The sequence below is a fragment of the Channa argus genome, chromosome 13 (assembly GCF_033026475.1).
Source record: "Channa argus isolate prfri chromosome 13, Channa argus male v1.0, whole genome shotgun sequence".
Classification (NCBI taxonomy): Eukaryota; Metazoa; Chordata; class Actinopteri; order Anabantiformes; family Channidae; genus Channa; species Channa argus.
The window spans coordinates 21029188-21053721 of record NC_090209.1 but is presented as its reverse complement, the minus strand read 5'-3'; the positions used below and the strand labels follow the sequence as shown (position 1 = coordinate 21053721).

The 24534-nt window shown below is 38.5% G+C and overlaps 1 protein-coding gene across 1 annotated transcript in view; it reads left to right on the top strand.

Annotated features, from left to right (window-relative positions):
- The window catches only part of LOC137139893 (V-set and transmembrane domain-containing protein 2-like protein), a 44703-nt gene extending 20437 nt beyond the window's left edge, over window positions 1–24266 (top strand). The window contains exons 2-4 of the mRNA XM_067527760.1: window positions 16455–16624; window positions 17968–18012; window positions 22202–24266. Of these exons, the coding sequence (XP_067383861.1) occupies window positions 16455–16624; window positions 17968–18012; window positions 22202–22669 (683 nt within the window). The 3' untranslated portion in view covers window positions 22670–24266. The remainder of the gene's footprint in view (window positions 1–16454; window positions 16625–17967; window positions 18013–22201) is intronic.
- Window positions 24267–24534: the final 268 nt, after the last annotated feature.

Here is a 24534-nt window from a genome sequence, read left to right as displayed (position 1 = left end):
CAAACTGCTGTGGAAGAAATTGGCCTAGTCTCAGTGTCTGACAGACGTGTGCACTTGTTTTGAAGGGGAAATGCAGAGAATATAGAAGTCTGTGTGCATTTCTTGTTAAATTAGACTGTTTCTGTGTGAAGTACACTTAATGCCCCTGGGTTAGGAGTGATACATAAGATTTTAAACAAGCCCATCTGATTCAGCCTTACTTTAAGACATACCCCCCACCCCCCCTCCTTCCCTTCTGTCATGAGTCAGGCCCAGCAGGGAAAGCTTACCTTTAGCTGAAAAGCTCAGGTCCTGGGTTTTAGCCTGTGCAGCTGTCGACTTCTATCTATGTGCCTGTGTCTGTGCTGGAGAGGATACTCCAGGGTGCATTAGAGAGGCTAGGGAGATTAGATACTGAGTGCTGATATCTCCCGTCTCTACCTCTCTGCTACGTCTCCTCTCTGCCACCGCTGCCTTGCCCAGGAGAATAGGCTGGTGGAGGCAGCTTTTAAAAAGGCAGAGGAATAAAGATGCTCCCTGTTGTGATTTCTGCAGACCTGCTTCTTTCATTCTACCTCCTCTTCTGCTTTCTACTCTGAAACTAGTCCTCCTCCCTTGGCTGCAGAAAATAAAAATACCGCAATAATACCAATAGCAAAGAAAAGACAAGATTGTTCCATTTTAAATAAAAAAAAAAAATAAAAAATTCCTGGGAAAACAAAATTTATATATATAAAAATATAATATAGTGTGGCTGGATTCTGGCTATTTTGTTGAAGATGTGGCTGTATCTCTACACTTCGGGTTGCTGTTTTGTTCGTCTATTGGGAGCTGGTATAGATTCACTTTGGAGATGGCTTTATTGATCGCTCTATTTTGCAGAGTGAGCTACCCACCTTCAAATTCATTGACTGATTGTTAGAGGTGGTTTAATTGCTGTGTGGTTGTACGCTGTAATGTTGGAAACTAGCAAATTGAGCCACTGGGGAGAAACAGATGTATGTGGACAAATAATAAAGAGCACATATTAGAAGAGCACGGCATTAGTTTCACTTGCTCACTTGACAAAAAGCAGTGTTGTGAATTGCTTGTTTTAAGTTTGCTGCAGAATTAACACAACAATTTAATTAACTGACTAGTTGACAGAATGCAAGTGTTTTGATATTTAATTCATTGTGTTAATTGTCTAAGCAAAATTTCCAAAATAAAAAATTCCACCTTCTCAGTTGTGGGCACTTGCTGCTTTTCTTAATCATCTATGATGAATAAATATCTGAATTCTGAGAAATTATCAGCATGCTATTGCTCTATCTTTTAAAAAAAAAAAAAAAAAAAAAAAAAAAAAAAGGACTTCTGGAACGCTGTATTTAATTTGTAGCCATTGGAGCCCTACTATCACAACCCTGTCTCCTAAAAGTATACAATTTAAACTGCAAATGCAAATACAGATTTCAGGGGAACGTCATTACAACGAGTTTACATAATGAGGATATGTTAATATTTCACATTAATGCCAAATTGCAAATACATTGACACTGAAGATATCAATAATATGTTCCATAACACATCTTTTTCTGTCAAAATATGCAGGCTTGCATCCTGTTTGTTTTCTTAAAATCCATGCTCCTTTTTTTTTGTGGTGGCCAAACAATGTGACCATGGATGTTCATTTTACATTAGAGGAACAATGTGTGTAGCAAAACAACTCAATTTTTCTCAAAACTCACACTGATCCAGGTCTTTTAGCTACAGGAAAAAGAGCCATAAACCTAATAAGTGGACTAATGTTTGTACAGTTTTTATTTAAAGGTGCACTTGGTTCCGAGTTGGCTTTTGGAAGTTTGAAAAAAAGTCCAAGTCCTGCTGACCTTGGTATATTTCTCAAGCGAGTCGATATACAAGTAGTGTGCCTTTTTACAAACCCTCATGAAACACCAAGGAACGGCTCATAAACATGGTGGCATTTACACATGGCTGTTTATACCTTCATATCATCCATCACTGTTTTATGGCTAGTTAGCTCAGCTCCTGCTGTACTGACCACACACAGCCTGCGGGCATTTTCATCGAGGCTTATAAAAATCATTACACACCTCACCATGATGTGTCCTTTTCAATAACATCTAAAAGCCACAAGGCTGTCGTTACTTGGTTTGAATAGTGACGTGTTATGTATTTGGGGATGTGTGTATTTTTATTTTTATTTTTTTTTTTTTTTGTGATTCACAGGGTGACACACGAGCAGCAAGAGTTTTACTATGATAGATTGATTATATTTAAAAACAGACTGCAGGTAAAAGTCAAAAGTCACTGTTGCAGGAATATTTCATAGCTTGCATAGAGGCAAGCACAAACAGAGTAAGATTAGACAGAATTGATTTCCCACATTTACACAGAAAGCTTCCCTGATCTTTTCAAATGTGTCACATAAACTGCTCAGATTATTTTCAACCACGTGGAAAAATCACAATAAATACATGACAAACAGCAGGAAGGGTTGGATTATCTGTCTTTCAACAAGTGTTAGTAAAGGATACGTGAGTTGGCGACGAAAAGGAAAAGCTGGCTTCTTTTGAGAAAAGTGTGTTTTTCATATGTTTTGCCCTTCTCAATTCCCCTGCCCTCAAACTATTTTACATTTATTATGCTGTGGAAACACATTATTTCATTCTGTTGTTTGGACTGCTGATGAAAGTGTTGCAGAATTGTAGACTTATGAATAGGCAATAAGCCCAGCAAATTCCAGCTGCGCCTTTCTACAGTGAATCCATTTGTGTTCTCTCATTAGCAAATCTTCAAAAAAACCTAGACGTGCTCCAAAGAGACAAAACAATATTGTGTATTCTGCTTGCTCAGGCTGGTTTGTCTTTGGGTTTACTTGGGTTTAAAGCTTCCGGCTGGTTCTCTGTGAAACTGATGGTAGCTGTTTACTACCAAACTGTGTAGAGGCTCATTAATGGCGCGTAAAGCCTGTTATGAGGTGGTGTGAGAGACTTGTTAGTCGCTAATTATTTCTGAGGAGCCGCCTGCAAATTCTGGGTGGAAAAGTGAAGAGAGAGAAGCAGGAAGATGGATGTGGTGTTGCAGATTCAGAGGTCAAATGTGTCATAAATTCGTAGTATGTGTTAAGTAGTTGGGAGTTTCAGCTTGGTGGAGTTAAAATTAGCTTGTATCAGTGCAGGTAGTATGGGTTTGTTTTTTGTTTTTTAAAACCGGGGGTTGGACAACTCCATTTAATTGCTCCAACCGTTTAATGAAATTTGATGAATGATGAACTGATCATTTATCACGAATAAATTATTTAAATGCATTGAAATATGAAGATTTTACTTTTTGAACTAATAATTAAAGTAATCTTTGGATTTTTGTTGCTCTGAAATCTTAGCAAACAGCCAGTAAAATGGTAAATCGGGTCCCCAAAGTACTTTACAGTTGCTTCTCATTCACCTGGGGTGGCTGTAGCTCAGTTGGTAAGGCAGTGATCCACAGGATCAGTGGTTTGATTCCCGTGTGTGTGTGTGTGTGTGTGTGTGTGTGTGTGTGTGTAGCGCTTTCTTTTGGATATAAGCGATATATTAGCGGCCATTTACCTGTTTACACACACAAACTGAGTACACATTTACTTTTACATTTCTGTTTCCCATGGGACACACACATATTACAGATGACAGGAACTATCCTAAAGTGGAAGAAAATGAGAAACCGTGCCAGCACGGCTGATCGGTTACGTAATGAGGCATCCAAACCTGTCAAGTTGCTAATAAGATGGGTTAAATAGACAGAACAATTGTCTGCTTTTTGCTGATTGCTGTTTCAGTGTTGAGGCCAATCCTGCAGTGACACCTGGATTTTGATTTATTTTAAACTACACAAGCATTTTTACAGATTTGGTTTTCCTACCAGTTGTTTTCTTACCAATACAATACACTGTGTCATACTACTATACTACAAAGTATGTGACATTGCAATTACTTTCACATTATAGATACACTCTGGATGATTTCTTACAAAAGCAGCTGTAAAACAATTTCGATATTGTTTGTCTCTTTCATAAAGCATTCAAATCCAGCTGATTATAAAGAGGGAACTAATATCAAAAACAGTTATAAGATGTACCTGCTGCTAACATTTAGTACTCTCTTTATACAGTATATTACACTGCATATCTGCAAATAACACTGTGTTTTACCACCTAAATATTTCATCCAATCCAAATGGCTTTTTTTTTTTCATTAATTTATACTATGCATGTCTGCAGTCTTCATATAAACTTATGAATGTGAGGCAGTGTTTGGATCCACAAGTCTGCGCTGTGGCAGTAAATCCACCACAGTTTGTAGCCCAAAGATTATTAAACCATTAATATCTAAATGATGATTATCTATCAGTTGTCTGCTTTAGCCACAATTCTAACAGTGCTCCCAGTGAAGAAAGGGGAAATCTTGTAGCACTCCACAGGCTGCATGTTTTTTTTTTTTATGCACAGCACAGAGGACAGAAATAGCCCCGGCTCCAGTCCTGAATTTCTTATTGTTTCGACAGGGGGCTCTGAGCCCGACAACCGATATGGTCCTACAGAACTAAATAAGGCCCCTGCTGGATGAGAAGCTAGATTTACTGTAGGTCTCTTGTATTATTCTTGGTCATGATGGAGAGAGGAAAGAAGGGAGTTTTTGTAGCTGAAGCAAAGAAAACACTGGTAAAAATGGTAATGATGTTGATGTAAAGAAAAAGGTTCGGGTAACATCCAAATGATTTCAGTTAGTTGAACTGTTGTGCGATTACAAATACCATTATAGCTCATCGTTTTCTGTTTCTAACGACTATACTGGGTTATTCAGTACGCTGTTATTCTCATATTGCTCTCAGTCGCTCGAATCAAGTGAGGCTCTTCTTCCCCCTGATGTTTCACTCAGACATGTGCGGTGAAACAAGAGATGCTTTGAGCACATTCATCTCAAACTGCTTTGTACTACAAAGGCGTCATTGTTATTCTGAACTCTCTGCACCCTTTATGTTTTTGTGGGGAAGTAATCGCTGAGTGATGATGCGGTAATAATTTCTTGCACAGAGGTGCCACCTTTTGTTGTGTTGAATTGCAGAAAAAAATGACTTGTCCTTGGTGTTTTGGCTGAACCCTCTGGCTCAGAAAGCCATGTTCTCCTTTTAACCTTTTTCATTTGATTAAGAGGGAAAACAGTGTTTGACCTGCGCCGCGGGGAGGCAGGCCAGCAGCTGGGATTTGGGCCAAAACAGCAGGAAACTGAGCTCAAGTGAAAGAGCTGGCAAAACCAAGGATGGTAAAGGTCCACACACGAACGTGCGCACACACACACAACCACATGTGCATATAAACGTACTTGTGAGCATGTACACTGATGCTCATATACCTGCACATGCAGAAAACTGCAAAATACACCTGCATGAACATCACACGCAGGACATACTGTACATGTGACATTGTGTGATACATACAGAAACGTATCGCATTCTTACATATTTTCTATCACTTTAAATCAAATTGCTCTGTCCACAAAATATCTCTTGTAGCAATAAACTAGTGAAATGAATTATCATTCATTTTGAGCAGCTCTATAGAACCTTTCAGCCTCATTTAACTCATTGTTTTGGTTTAACGGCTGCTGATTTATTACGGTCACCTTGCATTCAAAGATCCACACACCAGTAGACATTTCACTGCATTGTAAATTTAAATGAAAATCAGTTACCATTTTTCTATCAACAGACACATTTACCCATAATCTCTGCAGATGTTTAATGGGCTTAAAATTTGGCCTATGCTTGAGCCACTGAAGGTCAGTCAAGGACTGAAGCCAATTCAGTGATGTCCTGGCTGTATAGTTCAGGTCATGGTCATGCTGAAACATTAACCTTTACCCCAGTCTCAGGTCTCGGGGTTTTGCTGTATTCTTTCTTTGCTCAGTGCTGACTGGTTTCTTTTCTTCTAACACTTCACCAGACATAATGCTTCGAATTCTGCCTAAAGAGTTTCCCCCCTCTTTGAATCTCATCCAACCACAGAAGCTTTGTCCTCAGAGTCCTTTAAATGTTGTTTGACAGACTCCAAAGAGTGTCCATCTAACTACTCTGCCATAAAGGTCAGATTGATGACGAGTTACTGAAATGTCCTTGTCTCATGTTTTCCGGTCCTTGCTTAGGATCTCTGACCAACATTCTCCCTGTCCAGTTATTCAGTTTGGCTGGAAACTGCACAAACATGCATACTTCAGACCATGTGCCCAGTTTTTTTTTTTTTTTTTTTTTTTTTAAAGGCAGTATGAATGATATAATCAAAATGTAATCTGATGGTAAAACACTGTCCAGGTGTTGTTGTCAACATTCCAGATTGTCTTGATAAATTTAAATATTTTGATCAAATGTGCTTTCAAAGGCTTTACTTTAAATCACAGTTTGAGTGATGGACTTTATCTTTTTAGCTTTTTAGATTTACAGCCATTGTTACCTTCTCAGTGCTTTACAGTTACGGTTAAAATAAAGTAGTAACAATTTCATGAGTTTGTTTAAACATGAGCGTTATAGGTCAATATATCATCTTTTAGATGTTTAATAAAGTACTTGGAGATTTCAAAGCGTATAGTGGTTTACAATTATATTTGAGACTGGTACCAGCGCTACAGATGGCCACATCTAAGTGTAACAGTTATGTGTGATAAAACCCTGCAGTAGCGAGGCAAACAGTAAATCATGTTCCTTTTTGCTTTCATTAATAGCAAGTTGTGGGAGTTGAAATGAGCCTTGTGCACGTGCACTCCATTCAGCAATGATTAAATGTGACGAAAACAGTGCGTATGCATATATCGGTTCCTGTGTGTAAACACAGTTTTTGTTGTGAAGCTACACGAAGTTATATGCATCTGGCCCCTGGTGTTTCAGACCTCATCCATATCACAATTATTGAGGCCACTGTGCTCCTGGAATCACTCAAAGCTTTAGAAATGGGTTTTATGCTAAATTCTAATCTATTCCTCATCACAAACTTTTTGTGGAGGACTACAAAGAGTTGGGCTGGATGGCTTGGTTTTTGTCCTCACATGCAGAGTGAAGTGGGGTTGTGTTCTTTATAAACTATGTCCAATCAATTCAGTTTGCCAAAGGGGAGCTCCAGTCACAGCCACATTAAAGATGAATTTCACATTTTTTATTTTTAGGAAGTTTGCAAAAACACTAAACACACTAAACTATGTTGTTATATTTTTGCATGTAGATTGATGGGCACAAATTAGCATTTCTTTCAGTTTTGAAATAAAACTTACACGACAACAAACTCAAATTCTCCAATACTTTCCGAAGCGAATGTATTTGTTTTGTTTGCAAAGTAAAACATTTTCAGAACTTGTCCTAACGTGTTTATGAACATTTGAATAATTTCTGTTAAGTGGCCTAAAATATGATTGAGCATGCACACAAATTGTGGTTGGTGAAACCATTTACCCCATTTCATAACTCATCAAATTTTTGTTAGAAATAGTCTGTACATGTCTATAGTTTGTATTATGTGTCTGTAAGCTGTATTGGTGAGGTTGTACTTCACTTTACTTACAAGTATGTTTTATTTATTAGTATAATTGAGCCTTTTGTTTTTTTGAAATTAGTGGTGTTTGTGAAAGTGTTTGATCATGGTGTTTAGGCTCTAATTACCAATGACCCCCTTTAAGTTTGTTTAATATCCAGAAAGCTTTGTTTGGACCCTGATTATGACACCAATACTTAACACCTCCTGAATAACGTGTTGTTGTTAGACTCCACTGGTATAATTTCTCACCCTGCTGCAGTGATGTATGAATGCTCTCCAGGTTGTGTCAACCTGAGAGGGTGTAAAACACAGCTTTTCAGCTTTTTAGTTCAGGTGTTACCATTTAAAGCTGACCTACTCCTAATTAGTATTCAAGTTAGTATATCTGTGTTTGAAGATGTTATGCAGTGTAGGAACTGTGAAAATGGTTGGTGCATTAACTGCACAAACGATTGATTCGTATCGGAGTGAAAAGTCTGAAGAATTATGACAACGCATGCCAGATGCAAAGCCTGTATTACTGAAAACCCCAGAGCGTGCAAAGTCCCCATCTGCTAATCTTAGATAAGACTGTACACATGGTCCAATAAGTATACACGCTCATTTTCTTCAGGGATTTCTGAATTTAAATTGTATATCTAAAAGAATCAATGACATAGTGTCACTAACAGCAGTGGTTAGAGGATCCATCTTGTAAGAATGTGTCTGCAGATTTGATTACACCCTCTGTCCTGAAAAAGCCCTTGAAAAACAACCTTTCAGCTTTATGGCTGCTGTTGTTGCTGAGCCTGACCTCTGACCTCCCTGTGGAAAAGAGAAAAGTGAATTTTCTTCTATATACTGTTATTTATTTGATTTTTTTTCCCCCTATCATGCAGCTGACCCCCCCTGTGGATTATTCTTCTATTGACTTGCTCATTAAAATGGGCTCTTGTGCATCACATACAGTAGCATTACGATTCCAAAGCTGATGGCACTGTTGAATTTTCCTTCTAAAAACTTACAATTGAGACACACACAATAAATTCTTACCTGATAATATGTGGGTAGAGCAAAGAACTACAAATATATTAATGTTTATGTTAAAAACATATATACAGTATATATAACTACATTAGCATTGTAATGAAAATCTAATTCTATTAAGCAGAAATGAACAACGTAGCAAAGTCTACTGTTCTTTTCTAAGAGGGTAACAGGGGCTGCTGCTCTGCTTAATTACCATTAAAATAGCTACTGAATCCCACTGTGCTGTAGACACTTCCTCAGCTGTTATGAAGCCATTTCAAGGAGCTGAAAACCTCTTGAGAGTACTGTATGCAGCATTATGCAGCACCAACCATCTCACACACTGAACAGCATTGACATTCAGAGGCTGATTCCACCGGCTGGCCGATCATGATGGATTCAGATTGAGAGTAGAAAAGGCACAGAGAGGCTCCGTGTTACCAGATCCCTTATGTATAAAAAAACCTGACTGTTGCACCAGTGCACTGTGGCGCTGAAGGAAGAATGTTGAGCGAGTGTGGGTGACACAAGCCTGCAGGCAAAATGCACAGACGCAAATGCATGGTTGGTCTCTCAATACCCTTGTTAGGCAACTGTGAAATAACATATGAGCACCGGCAAAGTGATATTTTTCAGTTTTGTCGATGCATGCTGGAGCAGACAGGAAAAAGTGAGCAGCCAAAAAGTTTTCTGTGCATGCTTTGCATGTTTAAATTATTATTTTTTTAAAATCTAAGCTTGAATTCAGTCAGTACAGTCCTCAGAGGTCTTTCATCTTTTGGAAGCTGCATTTATTTTGCAACATGTACAGTCAGTAAATACACTGTAAGCATATGTTAATTTTCTGTGTCTCCTCCTGTATGATCCCGTCGCTAACTCTGTGGGAGGTAATTAAAAGAAGGCTAAATTAGGCCATGGCATCCAATTCGTAAGGCCAACAAACCTCCTATGCACAGTAAAAGATGGTTCTTTTAGGATGCCATCCTCAGATTATATCAGTTTGATAGTTTTTACCAACCTCTAATCTGTGCATATGTGCCTTCTTTATTTGTGGGAAGCAGCCGTATAGTAGTAGGATATATTTTTACAATGTACATTCAGTAGTAACCAAGTTATGTTTTGGAGTTGGAGGGTGTACTGTGTGTACTATGAACTACTCAGCTCAGGTCAGGTTTTCTAATTAGCTGCTGAATGGTCAGTAATTCCTTCCAAATGACAAGGCTGCTTGTCACAAACATTAATCCTGTGTGTGTGTGTGTGTGTGTGTGTGTGTGTTGGATGCCACTGTACTTAGCATGTGTACAGTTGGTCACAGTTTAGTTTTAGTAGAAACAACTACTTTCTGTATGTAGTCAGTGAGAATGAATCTACGTTGACCTCTTCCTTAGACAAAATTATTTGATTTAGGTTTAATATGAAAATATTGATTAGTTAAGCTTTACAGTTATTAGTACTTTGACAAGACAAACTGTCCAGTGTTGTACATTGATTTGTCAGTTTATTGCCACAACTATTTTCCTCCCACTCATTAATCTAAACCAATGTGCACTAGGTAGCAAATACTGTATAATGTTTCTTTTAAAAGACCCTCATAACTAAATTAAATATGAAATTATTCTGTTTTTCAACATAATATAAATCAGTTTTACATTTTCAAATATTGACGTTTAAGAGGTCCAAAGTGAGGCGAGATCCAAAGTAAATCACTTGCTATAGTTTGTCTGAAGACGTTGAGTAGAGTGAGGGGAGGGGTTATATGAGCTGGAGTGAAACATCTTCCCCTTTTATCATGGCTGTAATTACCACATTCCATTTCTCAAAGAAACGAATGATAACCAACGTTCCTGCAGCTTCTCCACCCACAGCTATCTGCTGCCTCACACATTGTCCTCCGTCTTCCTCTTTCGTTCTTCTGCCCCTCCACATGCACAGTCTCATATTAATTCCTCTCTTTATTCTTGAGATATATTGGTCTCTCACAAACGCACAGAGCCCCGCTCTCATAAACACAGACCCGCTCATTAATTCAATCTCTGGTGATGATTTATTTTCTCGCTCATTGCACAAACACATACAGAGGCTCTTTTTCTCCATCCTGTGAATGCTGTTTCTCGCACATTAATGTTTTCGTCGATCCCCCCGCCCCCTTCTTCCCGTGGTAAATGGGTTGACACGAAGTCTGACTCGGCTGCCGTACTGTGGCTTCCAAGCACTGATTTGCAGCAATCGCCTGAGAGCCTTCCACTGTTTATTTTGGAGATAATGATAATGCTCCAGGGTGAGCAGACCCAACTCATACTGTCTTTTATGGCCTCAACAATGACAGGGTGCAGTTTACAGATGACTATTGCTAAGAGATGCTGCTATAAGTAGCCACATATTTTTTTTTATTATCACACAAGAATCAACACAGATATTTGCAGAGTGGCAGAAGATAATTAAATTTGAAGTGGTAATTTGTGAGATTTTCATTCGCCTCCATTTTACAGTAAAAGGAGTTTTTAAGCCTTAAATAGTTAATCACTCAAGTTGTAAATTACTGAAATGGAGAAAAAGATGTTTTACTGAAAGAGATAAGGCTGAGAAACAGGTATCATATGATCAGATTAGTATCCACTGGGTGGATTTTGTAAATTGCTTTGTGAAAATGATCTTTCCTACATTATAATGGACTGCTGATAACTATCACGTTGTCCTGTGGTCTCCAAATGTGTGAAGCATTAGGCCAGAAAAGTGCATGGATTTTGCATTGTGGGCTCCCCAGCAAAGTGGGGAAAAGACAGATTATCATTGCTGAGAGCAACTTCAGAGGCTTTATCTCTTACACGGCAGTTTTTATGTCCCAGCTTTGAATATTATCTACAAGTAAGGGGCTGTGGGCATTGTTGCTGGCGCCGGCTGTGTAATGTCAAATCAATACCTGGTGCGTTTCAGGTTTCACAAATGAAAAATACAAGCAGATTTGATCAATGTACAAGAGGGATGTATGACTTGAGGCTTGTACTGCTCTCGTAATACAAGACGGATCCATAGCGGAGACTCGCTGGTTGAACAGCCGAGGTTAATCTATGAAGCAGATGAAAACTGGCACTTAGTGGGCGCAGGCTTGACTCATTCTTATTGACTACATAAGTCAGACAAATATATGAGCTGAGCCACGAAAGTTACCGAAACTCAAGACATTTTTTGCAGGAAGACTCACCGTTGTTTTGAGTAGCTGCATATTAAAAATGCTGACAAACCTCTGAAGTCCGGGAAATGCTCAGAGTGAGTGAGACATTTCGGTAACATCAACTTGTAGATTTTACATATAGGAATCAGGAAACCACGTGTTGTTGATTTGAGTTTGGAATAAAATGATTGGGACACAACATTTCCCAAGAGGGATAGAAACCTGGCCTCCTTGTTTTAGGGGAAATTCCCACATGACTCAAAAATGATGTGATAGTCCTACTATAAAAAGTGTAACTTGCCATTGTTCTGCAGGTCATAACGAGTTGGCTTGTGAAACCAGAATGGCATTTGATTTTCTCTATATATTTATTTTAATATTGAGAAATGTATTTGTAAATGTTTTCATGTGTATTACTCATTTCAGTGGTAATGTGATTAATTTCAACAGTGAACATTTAGCCTGTTTTCTTACTACAGTGTCTAGCAAAAGTATTCATACCACTTAAAATTCTCCACATTTTGTAACTTTACAACCACAAACACAAATGCATTTTATTAAGATTTTATGGGATTGACCTACACAAAGTGGTACATAATTGTGCAATTACAGCTGCAAGTTGTTTGCGGAATGCTTCTCACATCTTCAGAGTGACATTTTTGCACATTTTTCTTTGGATAGTAGCTCAAGCTCAGTCGGATTGGATGGAAAGCAGCTGTGAACAGCAATTCTCAAGTCTTGCCACAGATTCTCAATTGGATTTAGGTCTGGACTTTGACTGGGTTATTCTAACACATGAATATATTTTGATCTAAAATACTCCATTTTAGCTCTGACTGTATGTTTAGGGTTGTTAAGGTGAACCTCCTCCCCAGTCTCTAAGGTTCTAAGGTTTCCCTGTAGTTGGCTCCATCCATCTTCCCATCATCTCTGACCAGCTTCCCTGTCCCCGCTGAAGAAAAGCATACCCACCACATGATGCTGCCACCATGTTTCACAGTGGGGATGGGGTGTTCAGGGTGATGTGCAGTGTTAGATTTCTGCCACACATAAACTTTTTGGCCCAATTGCAAAATATAAATTTTGGTCTCATGTGAGTAGAGCACCTTCTTCCACGTTTGTGTCCCTCACATGACTTGCGGGGATTTCTTATGGCTTTCTTCTTGCCACTCTTCCATAAAGGCCAGATTTGTGGAGTGCACAACTAATAGTTGTCCTGTGGACAGACTCTCCCACCTGAACAGCTTCTCCAGAGTTACCAGGGGCCTCCTGGCTGCTTCTGATTAATGCTCTCCTAGTCTTGGTAGGTTTGCAGTTGGGGCCACACTCTTTCCATTTTCAGATGATAGGTTGTACAGTGGTCTGTGAGATGTTCAAAGCTTGGGATATGTTTTTATAACCCAAGCCTGCTTTAAACTTCTCCACAGCTTTATCCCTGACCTTTCTGGTGTGTCCTTGGACTTCATCATGCTGTTTGTTCACTAATCTGTTGTTGTTCTCCAACAAACCTCTGAGGGCTTCACAGAACAGCTGTATTTATACTGAGATTAAATTACACACAGGTGGACTCTATTTACTAATTAGGTGACTTCTCAAGACAATTAACTCCACTGGATTTTAGTTAGTAGTATCAGAGTAAAGGAGCTGAATACAAATTCACGCCACACATTTCAGATATTTATTTGTAAACATTTTGAAAACCATTCATCATTTTTCTTTCACTTCACAATTATGTGCCACTTTGTGTTGGTCTGTCACATAAAATCCCAATAAAACCGTGACAAAATGTGGAAAAGTTCAAGAGGTATGAATACTTTTTCCGGGCACTGTATTTTTGTTGTGTTATAATTTACTCTTATTACATAACTGCTTAAAATATGACGTGTTTGGTCTGAATCAAAATAGCAGGTGCTTCAGACCATGGTCAAAAAAAGGTGGTCTCAGTCTGGATCAAACTGAACCATGGTTGCGTTGGTTTGTCGTGCAAAAACCTTTTGTGGATGGTGACCTTTGGAATAATTATAGGAAGTTTGGGCAGGCTATCAGTGTCCCTTTTTGGGGAAAAAAATCTAGTAAACACTCTCACTCACTCACTGAGGGAGACCATGAGATGTTTGTTTCTAAGGTCAAAACTAAACTTTTCATATTAAATTAGTTGTGGGCAATGAAGGGCAATTTAGAGAGCAATCACACTGTAATTTATACTGGTATAAGTTACATGGTCTAACCTTAAGAGTGAAAAATACAACAGCCATATTCATAAAACGTTTCCTTCTAGTACAAAAGGTGAACTGAGGTCCACTGAACAGAAAATGCATTCAACATAGGCTAACTTTTACCTTTTACTGTAAATCAAATCAATTAAATATTTACATCTCCCTTTATCATAAATCTATCTTTAAGGACTTTAAGTCTGTCCTTTATTTCTTAAATTTGGAAAAAACTTCCAAAAAACACTGTTTTCTAGTCCCACATACTTGAATAGTTGCCAGATTTAGGGATCCCCAAAACTTGGTATACTCTGTGTACTGTTATACAGTTTGAATAGTAATAGTATCCACAGCTTGTCCAAAGCCTGTCCAAGTCTGAAACCCGATCCAGCATCAGTCCAGCTTTCATGTAAACGTCACTCCAGATGTGTCCTAATTCAGATGCTACTGTACATCCTTTGAAGACATGAAATCCACACACTAAAGCCAAACTTTCCTCAAATGAGTCCTAAGGAAACTGAGTTTTGTGCTGTCTGACATTTAAATGTTTGATTATCTGGGCCAGTTTTTGCTTATTCTACCGATCTATCCAAATGTGTAAATTTGCAACCTAATTCTCTTTGTAGCAATCTGTGTTTTTCTGTTTTTAAATGGTTTAAAATCATTTTCTAGAAAATATGTCCAGTCCAGTATAACATTCGTTTTTATGTTTTTGTTTTTGTTTTGTTTTTTTTTATTTATAGTTTTTGCTTTCTTTGAATTTTTATTTAATTCAAAATTATTTTTATGTTTATAATGGTCATTTTAGGGGAAGCAAGTTTGCAGAAACAAGCAAGCAAGAAAAATTAATATCAAGGGTTAACTAGTACAGAACAATACCTGATCTGAAGGCATTTGTGATCGTGCAGCTTGTTTTATATAGGTTTGATCTCTACTTACTTTTAAAAAACTTTATTCTGGTTTTGTGGGCTTTTTTATGATTTTGTGTCACCGCTTTAATTTGAGAGAAATGTTAATGTAATATATTTTCAAATTGGAGGCAAAATGTGTTTAGACTTGATGGTCACCAATAACACAAATTCTATTCATCTCAAAGAAATTAATGAGAGGATTTGTTTTTGATCTAAGCCCCGTGTGAAAGAAATGTGATGAGCTGCCCAGGTAGAGTATTTGTTTACTTGTACTTTAACAGTCGGTAACACTGTCAGTCTATCACTAATGGCTTCCTGTTCGTGTGTAATAGTACTGATGGATCTTTGTGAACGCTGATGGATGTGAAGTGCTTAGTACTAGTGACCTTGGCGCAACAATGAGCAACAAACTAAAAGACAGGATAACATTCTTCACTGGTTTTGTGTGTGTGTGTGTGTGTGTGTGTTTTAATCTATCTGTATTACAAATAATTTGAAGAGCATGTTCCATCTTCACTGGATTCAATTTCTCTCTCTTCTTCTCCTAAGTGCGACATAAGAGCTTCAGGTACAAAACCCTTGACTCTTTCAGCACAACCATGGACAGGTTTTCTTGTGAAATTCAGACACTCAACAACCATTGCTGGGAAAAGTGTCACAAAGCCAACCTCACTAAAAACTACATAGCATTTGGGCCAACTAATAACAAAGCCACACAATCTATCAGGAAAAACTAAGGCCTCATATTACAGTAATGCATAACAATTGCATCAAAATTAGATACAATAAACTTTAGAAAGAAAGTAGTAAAGTGCTTGCAGCAAACATCCTTTCCTCCTCAGATGCCTGTTTCGGTGGCCATTAATGGTGTTGTCACCACTGGCACCACTTGTAAACTTAATTAATTCAGTGAACACTCAGCACATTACATGTCTGAAAAATATGCAGACTGTGCTACATCGCATTCACTGCATTCTTTGTCTTCTCTCTCTAAAACCTCTAATATTATTTACATTCACATTACATTTACCTCTAAATTCAACACAGCTTCTCTCCCTCACATGTTCTTTTACACACTTACACTTCACTTCATCACTTCCATCAATCTTGCCATCACAAACAATTACAACGTTGCTCGGCATGTTGAAAGTGCATCAGAGAAAGAACTCTCGTTTTATCCAGTGATTAATGTGGTAGGGCTGCTGTAATGTTGTTTCAGTGAATATTCACTTGGTCTCTGATTAATCAGCCGCCACTAAAGCAAATTAAGGCTTTTGCATAAAACTGTTTAATGATACATTACCTGATATTTATCCCCTAATGTTTCTTGCTATATTCTGAGCTTCATCAACACTTTTAGATCATGAGCAAATGTTTCAAACCCTAACCAGGCATGTCAGCATTTAACAAGCCAGTGTTACTTTGAATCAAATCTGGCCTTTTTTGTGTATTAAAGAGGTTCTAAAACAATTTTTAGGGGGGAGTGAAAACACCACAGGATTTCTCACCTTACAAAAATAAAATTGCAAGGGAACTTTAAATTTGACCATGTTGAACAAAAGTGTTCTGTTCTGAACGTCAGCAACCGGTTAAGTGCGTTTTATTTTGTGTCTGTCCAGCTATGTTTACAGAGGTGCCACATGATATGACTGCCCAGAGAGGTCAGGACGTGGAGATGGCCTGTTCCTTCAGAGGGGCTGGAACACCCTCGTATTCATTGGAGATCCAGTGGTGGTACATCAGGAACCATCTGGACTGGACAGACGGACAGCCCTGGACAACTAATGAAGTGCGTTCATAATAATAAGTCTGGATGTATTATGCTATAATCTATAAAGCTACTACATTGTGATCCTACTGTACATGACCTTCTTTGTAGTTCTGGCATCATTTTTATCTGTAATACTATCATTACACATAATTGCAGCACCACTAAAGCAAACTTTGCTCGGGCACAGAAACCTGAACAGTCAAACTAGACATGTGCCAGATTTATTTGGACAAGAACATTAATTCTAATTATGTACAGTACTAAAGTAGTGTGGAAAACACCACTGGAGACATACAGAGTTAATATTACAGTAAAAATGCAAGTTCTTGCCTATTAAAGTGAGAAGTAGAAGAAAAACTTCAAAGGCTTTACTCAAGTTGGAGTAGTTAATACATGCTATAAAATGTACTTAATGTAAAAAAGTGTGACTACTCTTTTAAAAAAAATTATTTATTAAAATTTACACTGTTTAAATTTATTTTAAACTGTAATTATGCACATATATTCCAGATATATTTGACAAAGTCTCATGTGAAAATTATGACTAGGTGGTTTATCAAAAGTCCCTTGTAATTTAAGTCAAAATGTACTATGATGCTGTCGTACAATATTTGCTCTCAACTGGAGCAAGTAAAAGCAGCGTAAAATTGTACTATACAAGCACTGAGTACTGCGAGTAAGCGTGCTTAGTTGTTTACTACCTCAATACACAGTTGTTGTGTAGAGGCTATTACCAACATTTACACCTGCTCACCTATCAAAATAAAGCGCTTCAGATAATCTAAACCTGTAACACCGTCCGGGAAATATCACATCTTCTCGTTTCTTGTCGACACCCTAAAGAGAGAAATCTGCTCTGTATTTATGTAGATGGTTTCTAGATGTTTGACTATTAACACCAGTTTGTAAGTATGTGTGTGGCCTGTTTAATGATGGCTGCATTAAAAAGGTCTGAAGAGTGAAAGATGAAACTGAAGCCCAAAACAAGAAATGCATTTAAAACAAAACTGACAGAATACTGCATAGAGCTGTAGAGTTGCTAATCAAGGTCTATGTTTGATCTTTGACACATTACATTGAATTAAATGTACCAGTTTAATAACAAATAAACAGCTAACCCAAGACCGACATTATGCCTTAAAGCTCAGTGCTAATTACAGTAATTGTTCCCTGTCTGGATCTTTATAGGGTTGTAGTATCGAACAGTCAACACGTGTAGATCACAGGGTGCACCTTTTTATAATGGATTCGTAATCTCAGATTTATAACCCACATCAAACTGTAATCTAGCTGTAATAGTGATCTATCAAAAGGATTAAGACTCCATCTTCAGTGCACTCATATTTGTTGTGTTTTTGTAGGTGGCTCCCGAGGAGGAGATGCCAAAGGATGCTACAAAGATAAGTGTGAGTTAATCACTATCTGCTGTCATTTTCTTAGAAAAGCCTTATGCTTGGCTTGGCTTTATATGATGAAATGAGGCACAAAACCTCAATGATTACATTTAAATTTCTTGTTCCGGATGATCCGCAGATGTTGTACTTGTGCTGTATTACACAAAAGGATCTGATTTATGCTCAGTGGAGCTCTCAGTGCAGCGAACGCTTCAGACGACAGACACATCAGTATGTTCATTTCATCCTTGATGGGTTTGCAGCACCACAGTGTCAGCCAAAGAGCAGGCAGCGCTGGCGCTGGTGGGTGGTTAAGTGTTCTCCTCACGGGGCCACGGCCTGCAGTGCATCATCTTCAGATTCTCATAAATGCCCCTGCATCTTTATGGCTGTAATACCAAATTCCAATCAAAAACCGTGAAAGGGACAGGCTGGACTTTTAGTAACTAATCCAGACGAACAGCATCCCACAACGAGGAGGACGTTTTGCTGACAAACTACTCCTTTGTAGCTCCTCACCAGCCTCTTCTTTTTTGCCTAATCTCTCTCTGATATTTTCACAATTCTAAAAAAAATGAGCAACACGCGTTGTCGCAATACCAAATCGGTGACTTCCAATACCGACACTGAAACAATACCACAGCATGAACCTAAAACATCAGGAAAAGAAAAGGAATGATAGATGCCAGAACGTGCAGACGTATTCAGTCAATTATCATCGTTACACCTTGGTGCACTACTGGCAGTGTGCAGCAGGTTTGGGTTTCAACACCTGGCAGTGCCAGACTTACAGTTAACGTAATCCCTGTTTATTATTTTCACACTTAATAAAACTGTAGCCGATGTCTCCTTTTCGTTGTTTGTATTTAGCTTGGTTTTAAAGGTTACCAAAGCATTCTGGGTCTGCGCTAATCTCATTACTGCTGAACCTGGGTTTATGTTACTTCTTTGGTAGCTTATATTATATTTGTAAGTAGCCCTAATACACCTTCTTTGTAGAGTACTGCTCTTTACTGTGCGCATTTCTAGCAATGGAAATGATTATTGACACAGATGTACATGCCATGAATATCATTACCAGTAGTGATGACTTTGCTAAAAAAGAATTAAAGCCTAGTTAGGCAATTATATTATCTGCCTAGTTAAACTCCCCCCTCCCCCTCCCTCTTAAGATGTGACAGAAGTCAGATTAGTTAGCATCACAGATTATTGCAACATTTTGTTCCTATTATATCATAAAATTTAAAGGAGTCAACATGTTTTAACCATACTTTCAAAAGTCAATATTGTCTCATTTTGCCAGGGGCGTTTAGTTTGTATCATGCATCTTATTGTATAGCACTTGGTGGCAAAGGTATTTTAATTTGCAGTTGCACGGAAATGTAATGGCACTATTTACAAGGAAACTCTTGTTCACTGAATATAGTCTTTGTTTCAACAGAAAATGAACATGTTATATATTTATGATGCCGTCACTGTGAAATGAACTCAGATTAGCCTTTTCTCTGGGAATGTAGTGAGTATATTCCTAGATTTAAGTAGTTATATTCTGACCAGAGTTGTGGAACATCGTGAGAATAAAGATTACAAGAGGAGGGTTTCAATGTTTTGAGAAGTTATTTTGATTATTCTAGGAATGAAACAAATAAATCCAACTATTAATTCTATAGTCATTCAAATTAGATTAAAAGCTATTTGTGTCTGGCTCTGAATAAGGAAGGTACAGTGGGTTCTCCACTAATGCTGATGTGTAGGTGCACAATCTTTGGATTTGAAAGCAATGTGTGTAAGAGCATTACATACAATGGTTCAGAACGTTCACAATATAACACATGCACATATACATTTACTTGCTTTTTGTGCATACAAAGACAAGAAGCCTCTCTTCTATACCCCAACAGGCTAGCCGGCGCTGGTTCGCTGTAATGAAAGCACCAGCTGTTGTTTATGTGACGGAGTGTGTGTTCGTGTGGGTGGAGCTGAACACTTCAGGCTGTACAGCTGGAAAATCATTAGTGGCCCACATCCATACAGTAAAAAAAAATTAAAAGTGCACACGCTCTCATATTCTGAGGCAAACTGATCAGAAACTGATGCAAACTACAGCATTGAGCTTTTACATCCAGAGTCTCCGCTGCACATACAAGTGCAACCCAACATCTACAAGTGTCACAGAGGAAGGTGGGTGATAGTTGTATTTATATCACGGTGCGTCACATCTCAATGTCCCCAGACTCCTCAACAGTGCTGCTTTGTGATGTTAATTTTTTACCTTCATGTTTAAGATCTTGTAGCTTCTTTAGTGTCTCTATACTTTCAAGGCCTCAAATAGAATTTATTTATCGGCACCTTTCTGAGAGTGAATACGAGCAGGGTGATTAGCTTACAAGACGCATGTATCCAGGCTACACTAAAGTCATTCTAGCATCACATCTATGCTGTACCTCTCAAATTTGTTCTTTGTGTCACTTAATGCAAAGTATTTAAATATAAACATACATATGACACCATGTCCCGCTAATTTATTGATTCTATCTTTATTAAAAAATAATTGCTGTAAAAATTTTACAGTAGGTGGTAACTGGCAGATGTGTTTTGTTGACTATACTATTATGATTAAATTCTGTCATTGAAGAATGACCAGGTGTTTATATGAAGCCAGTTTTGCCCAATGTAATCAGCCCTCTGATCCATACAGGCCTTTGAGATCATTTAAAAGATGTAAACTTACATTACTAAAGCTCCATATAAGCTTTAGATACTCAGCTGAATGCTTTTTTGCATATTATAAGGACTGAATTTAGCCCCCATCTATTGTAAGAACTTCAGGAAGGATTCACATTCACAGTATGAACAGGGCGAAACATTTTCCAGATAACAGTATTATATATTATTATATTTTAATTGATATGTAATTAAGTCCGGTCCTGTCAGAGACTTGTTTCCCACTGTGCAGATGTTAGATGATGACTGAAAAAGACTGAAAAGCAGAGACTATGAGCAAACAAACAGGAGTAAAGTTCTCTGATAAACAAAACGCATTTAAAAGTCAACTTTATCCTGTAAAGGCAGCCAAAGGAAGAAACTATGCAAGTATAAATGGGAGTGTCATAGCTGGTAGACGTGCGAGCGAGCATAAGTGTGCATTTTTTTTCTCTCATTACCAATCAGTCTGTTTTATTGGCAGACAGCTCAACTAGCTGAGCATCATCTGTGGGATACTACCAATAGATGTGTCATTGTGTGCTACGGGGTAAAAGGTCTGGTTCTGTGCATCTGCTGTGATGCTCCTGGTATTTAATTATGAAAGCTCGTCCTAAGTTATGTATTATAAAACGTGAGGGACAGGCCAGCAAATCTAAGCTGATAGATACACATGGAGAAAGGTAAGAAGAGACAGAAGGGCAGAAAAAAGATCAGGCAAAAAAGAGCAAACCTCCTGATTTTACTGCCTGTACGTGTTGTTTATTACATGGTACAGCACAAACAGCAGCCTGATGTTTTATGACATATGGGATTTGTTAATTAATGGCTTGATGGCGATTGATGATCCAATAGTTGATGATGGTTAGTGTGTATATATAGTATGTTTGTCATCAGTCTATGTACAGCACCTGACATGGGGGCGGCTGTAAGACTGGAGGGATTTCATTGTGAGCTTACCTCCTACGTCAAGGTCTGTCACGTGCTATGAGTGAGCAACAGTGATATGCTGGACCCCTGGTGTCAGCCGGAAGCTTCTTTGGTAGCTGCATTGTTTCCTCTATGGACCACGTCCTGCGGCTGTTGGGGGGGTTTCCCCCTTAACGCAAACATACAACTCAAGCAATACACAGTTGATCACTGGAGGATGTCAAATCATATCAGAAATGCATCAGACAAAATAGGAACTTAAAATGATGTTAAAATGAGAATCCCAGCTTTGTTAAGCAGCAGAGTTTTCCTCTGGGCATAAACAATAAAATGCCACAGTAACTTACTTAATTCAATAGACTTTGCTTTGTCACAGCAGCTTCTCTTATACTGATATGACTAGCAACTTATGTGGCAAATGTTACTTACTGTTATCACATTTTACAGGCAGCTTCACTTAACTTTAAAGTTTCTGTATTTGCTTTGCTTCATTTGTTATGCTAACCCGAGACACACAGCTTTTTTTTCAGTCTCACTTCAAATTCTCCTTTTTATTTTTCTCTGTCAGGTTGTGAAGGTTGTAGGAAGCAACATCTCCCATAAACTCCGTCTCTCTCGGGTCAAACCATCTGACGAGGGCATCTATGAATGTCGTGTCATCGATTTCAGTGACCACGCAGGTGCCCGCCACCACCGTGTTAGAGCCTACCTGCAGGTGGTGCCACAGAGTGACCTCATCGACACCAACCACAACAACAATTTCGAGGCCCTCGACGATACAAAGAGGGGAGTGGGAATTGCCGACGGGGGTGAGGTGGAGTCACACGGTGGCACCGAAGGTCACCCTCACGGTCATCACCAGAATCACGGGCATCACCAGGAGCATGGCAAGCACCCTTCTTCAACGGCTCACCACGGCCACAGCCACAGCGGCAGCAATCAGCCGCACAAGGCAGGCAGAGAGCTGAGGAAGAGGGACGTGGACAGTGACTACAGCCACAATGACTGCACCAACGAGTCAAGCTGTGCACTGTAGATGTTAGCCCGTAAAACCTAAGTGAGAGATTACATGAGGATTGCATAACATGATGGGTGTCAGCATTAAAAGCTATACTTCCCACACAGTGTGGACCTGTGCACAAATCCAGAATCCTATTGGGTTTGTCTGTGCACAGGGCTATAAACTGTGCAGGGAATGTAGCTTTTTCATGCTGTGCATGGGTCTAGGTTGGACTTCTCACTGTCTGTAATTCCTGGGTTCAAAACATTCAGCAAAGGGGGCTGATTTATAGTGGTGCAGCTCAACCTTTTCTGATCTCAGCTCTAACAAACAACCCTGCTCTATTACACTATTGTACTTAGATACTGTAATGACACAACCCTGCTTCCATGCTCTTACTTTTTCCACTGCCTTACTCTGTCATTTGATAGACCACCAGAGAAAAGTAAAGATTTTATTACTGATACTGCCCCCCTAAAAATATTTGAATTTGCAGTGCAACAGAAAATGCGAATTTTTTAATACATTCATGGCTATTCAGGCCATCAATCAATGTGGACCCCACCTGTTTACAAAGCCATGAAATCATCAAATCTGTCCCATTAAATTAAAAATCTGATTTGCTGTGCCTGTTGATCAACAGAAAAAAAATGATCTTTTTGAAAAGAGTAGTGATGGATTCCTATTCCAGCTTAGTTTCTTGATTCCTAAGCTCCACCCCAGTACTCCTCAATCATTAAAAACAAGCCTCAATCGTCTCCACTACAAGCCTCTAATCCACTCTGTATATACGACTGTATAATAAGAAGTAGACTGCGTGCATGTTCAGTAAGTTTCTTAAACTTTTTCGGCCAACCATAAACAATAAAGTTTGTTATGGCTATTTTAGTTCGTTTTTTTGTGTTTTTGTTTAAATGTCCTTTTTTAATCTTTTCTGTTTTAAATGTCCTGTCAAAGATCTTTTTGTTGTTGCTTTTTTGCATTCCAAAAGTGCTGTACAGACAGATGAATGACACATTTTCTTCATAGCTGCTCAGAAAGGGGTTTGTTTCCCTAATGTATCTTAGTACTTAAAGCAGCCTTTCTTATTTATTTACTGTACTGGACGTGCAGGGCACAAAACATTTGTCTTATCGTACTGTAGTGAGTCTGAACATGGGACTCATTTTGTGCAGGAATTAATCTGAAAAGGGTTTGAGAGACCATTTTACATCTGCCATTTTTTGTAACTTAAATACAAAATACTTTCAAAAGCGACGAAGTGTATGTGGATACCATCCTGGATAAAGCCTTAAGGGTGAGAAGTGAAAGGAAAATGCTGTTAGTGAAACGCTGAAATTGGCTGTCCATACTGCCTCAAAATATAGTCTTTGTCTCAAGGCCATAAGGGCCTTTATTTCTCTGCTGTATTATCCATCAGCGAAACAACAGTGCTCCTGTTGTGGGCAGTCTCTGTAGACTGGGAGCAGTAATCATGGGATTGGTTTTTTTTTGTTTTTTTTCAACCAGTAACTCTTATTTGATGTTTTGTAAAGAAGAGAGCACTGTTAAAATGGAAAAATGTACATTTCTTCTAGAATGTTTGGTCTCACGTGTACGCCTTTATCAAATAAAATAAATTGTATATGAAACAAGTTCATCTTCTAAACTTAAATTTCATTTGGAACTTCTTGAACACTCGCTAAACATTTCTAAGGTTTTTTTTTAAGGGTGGTTGTTCAGTTCTGCTTAAGCTATAGTTTTGCTTCTGGCCCCCTGCTCTGTATGTCTGTCCATGTGCATTAACCAGAAAACATATTAGGCAGTTGCCTGTGCGTAATAGGTGCTGCCAAAGATCCCCCTGCCATTGCTGCTGATGACTAATGGTGCTATTGTCAGCACTGGCAGCAGGATAAATAGCA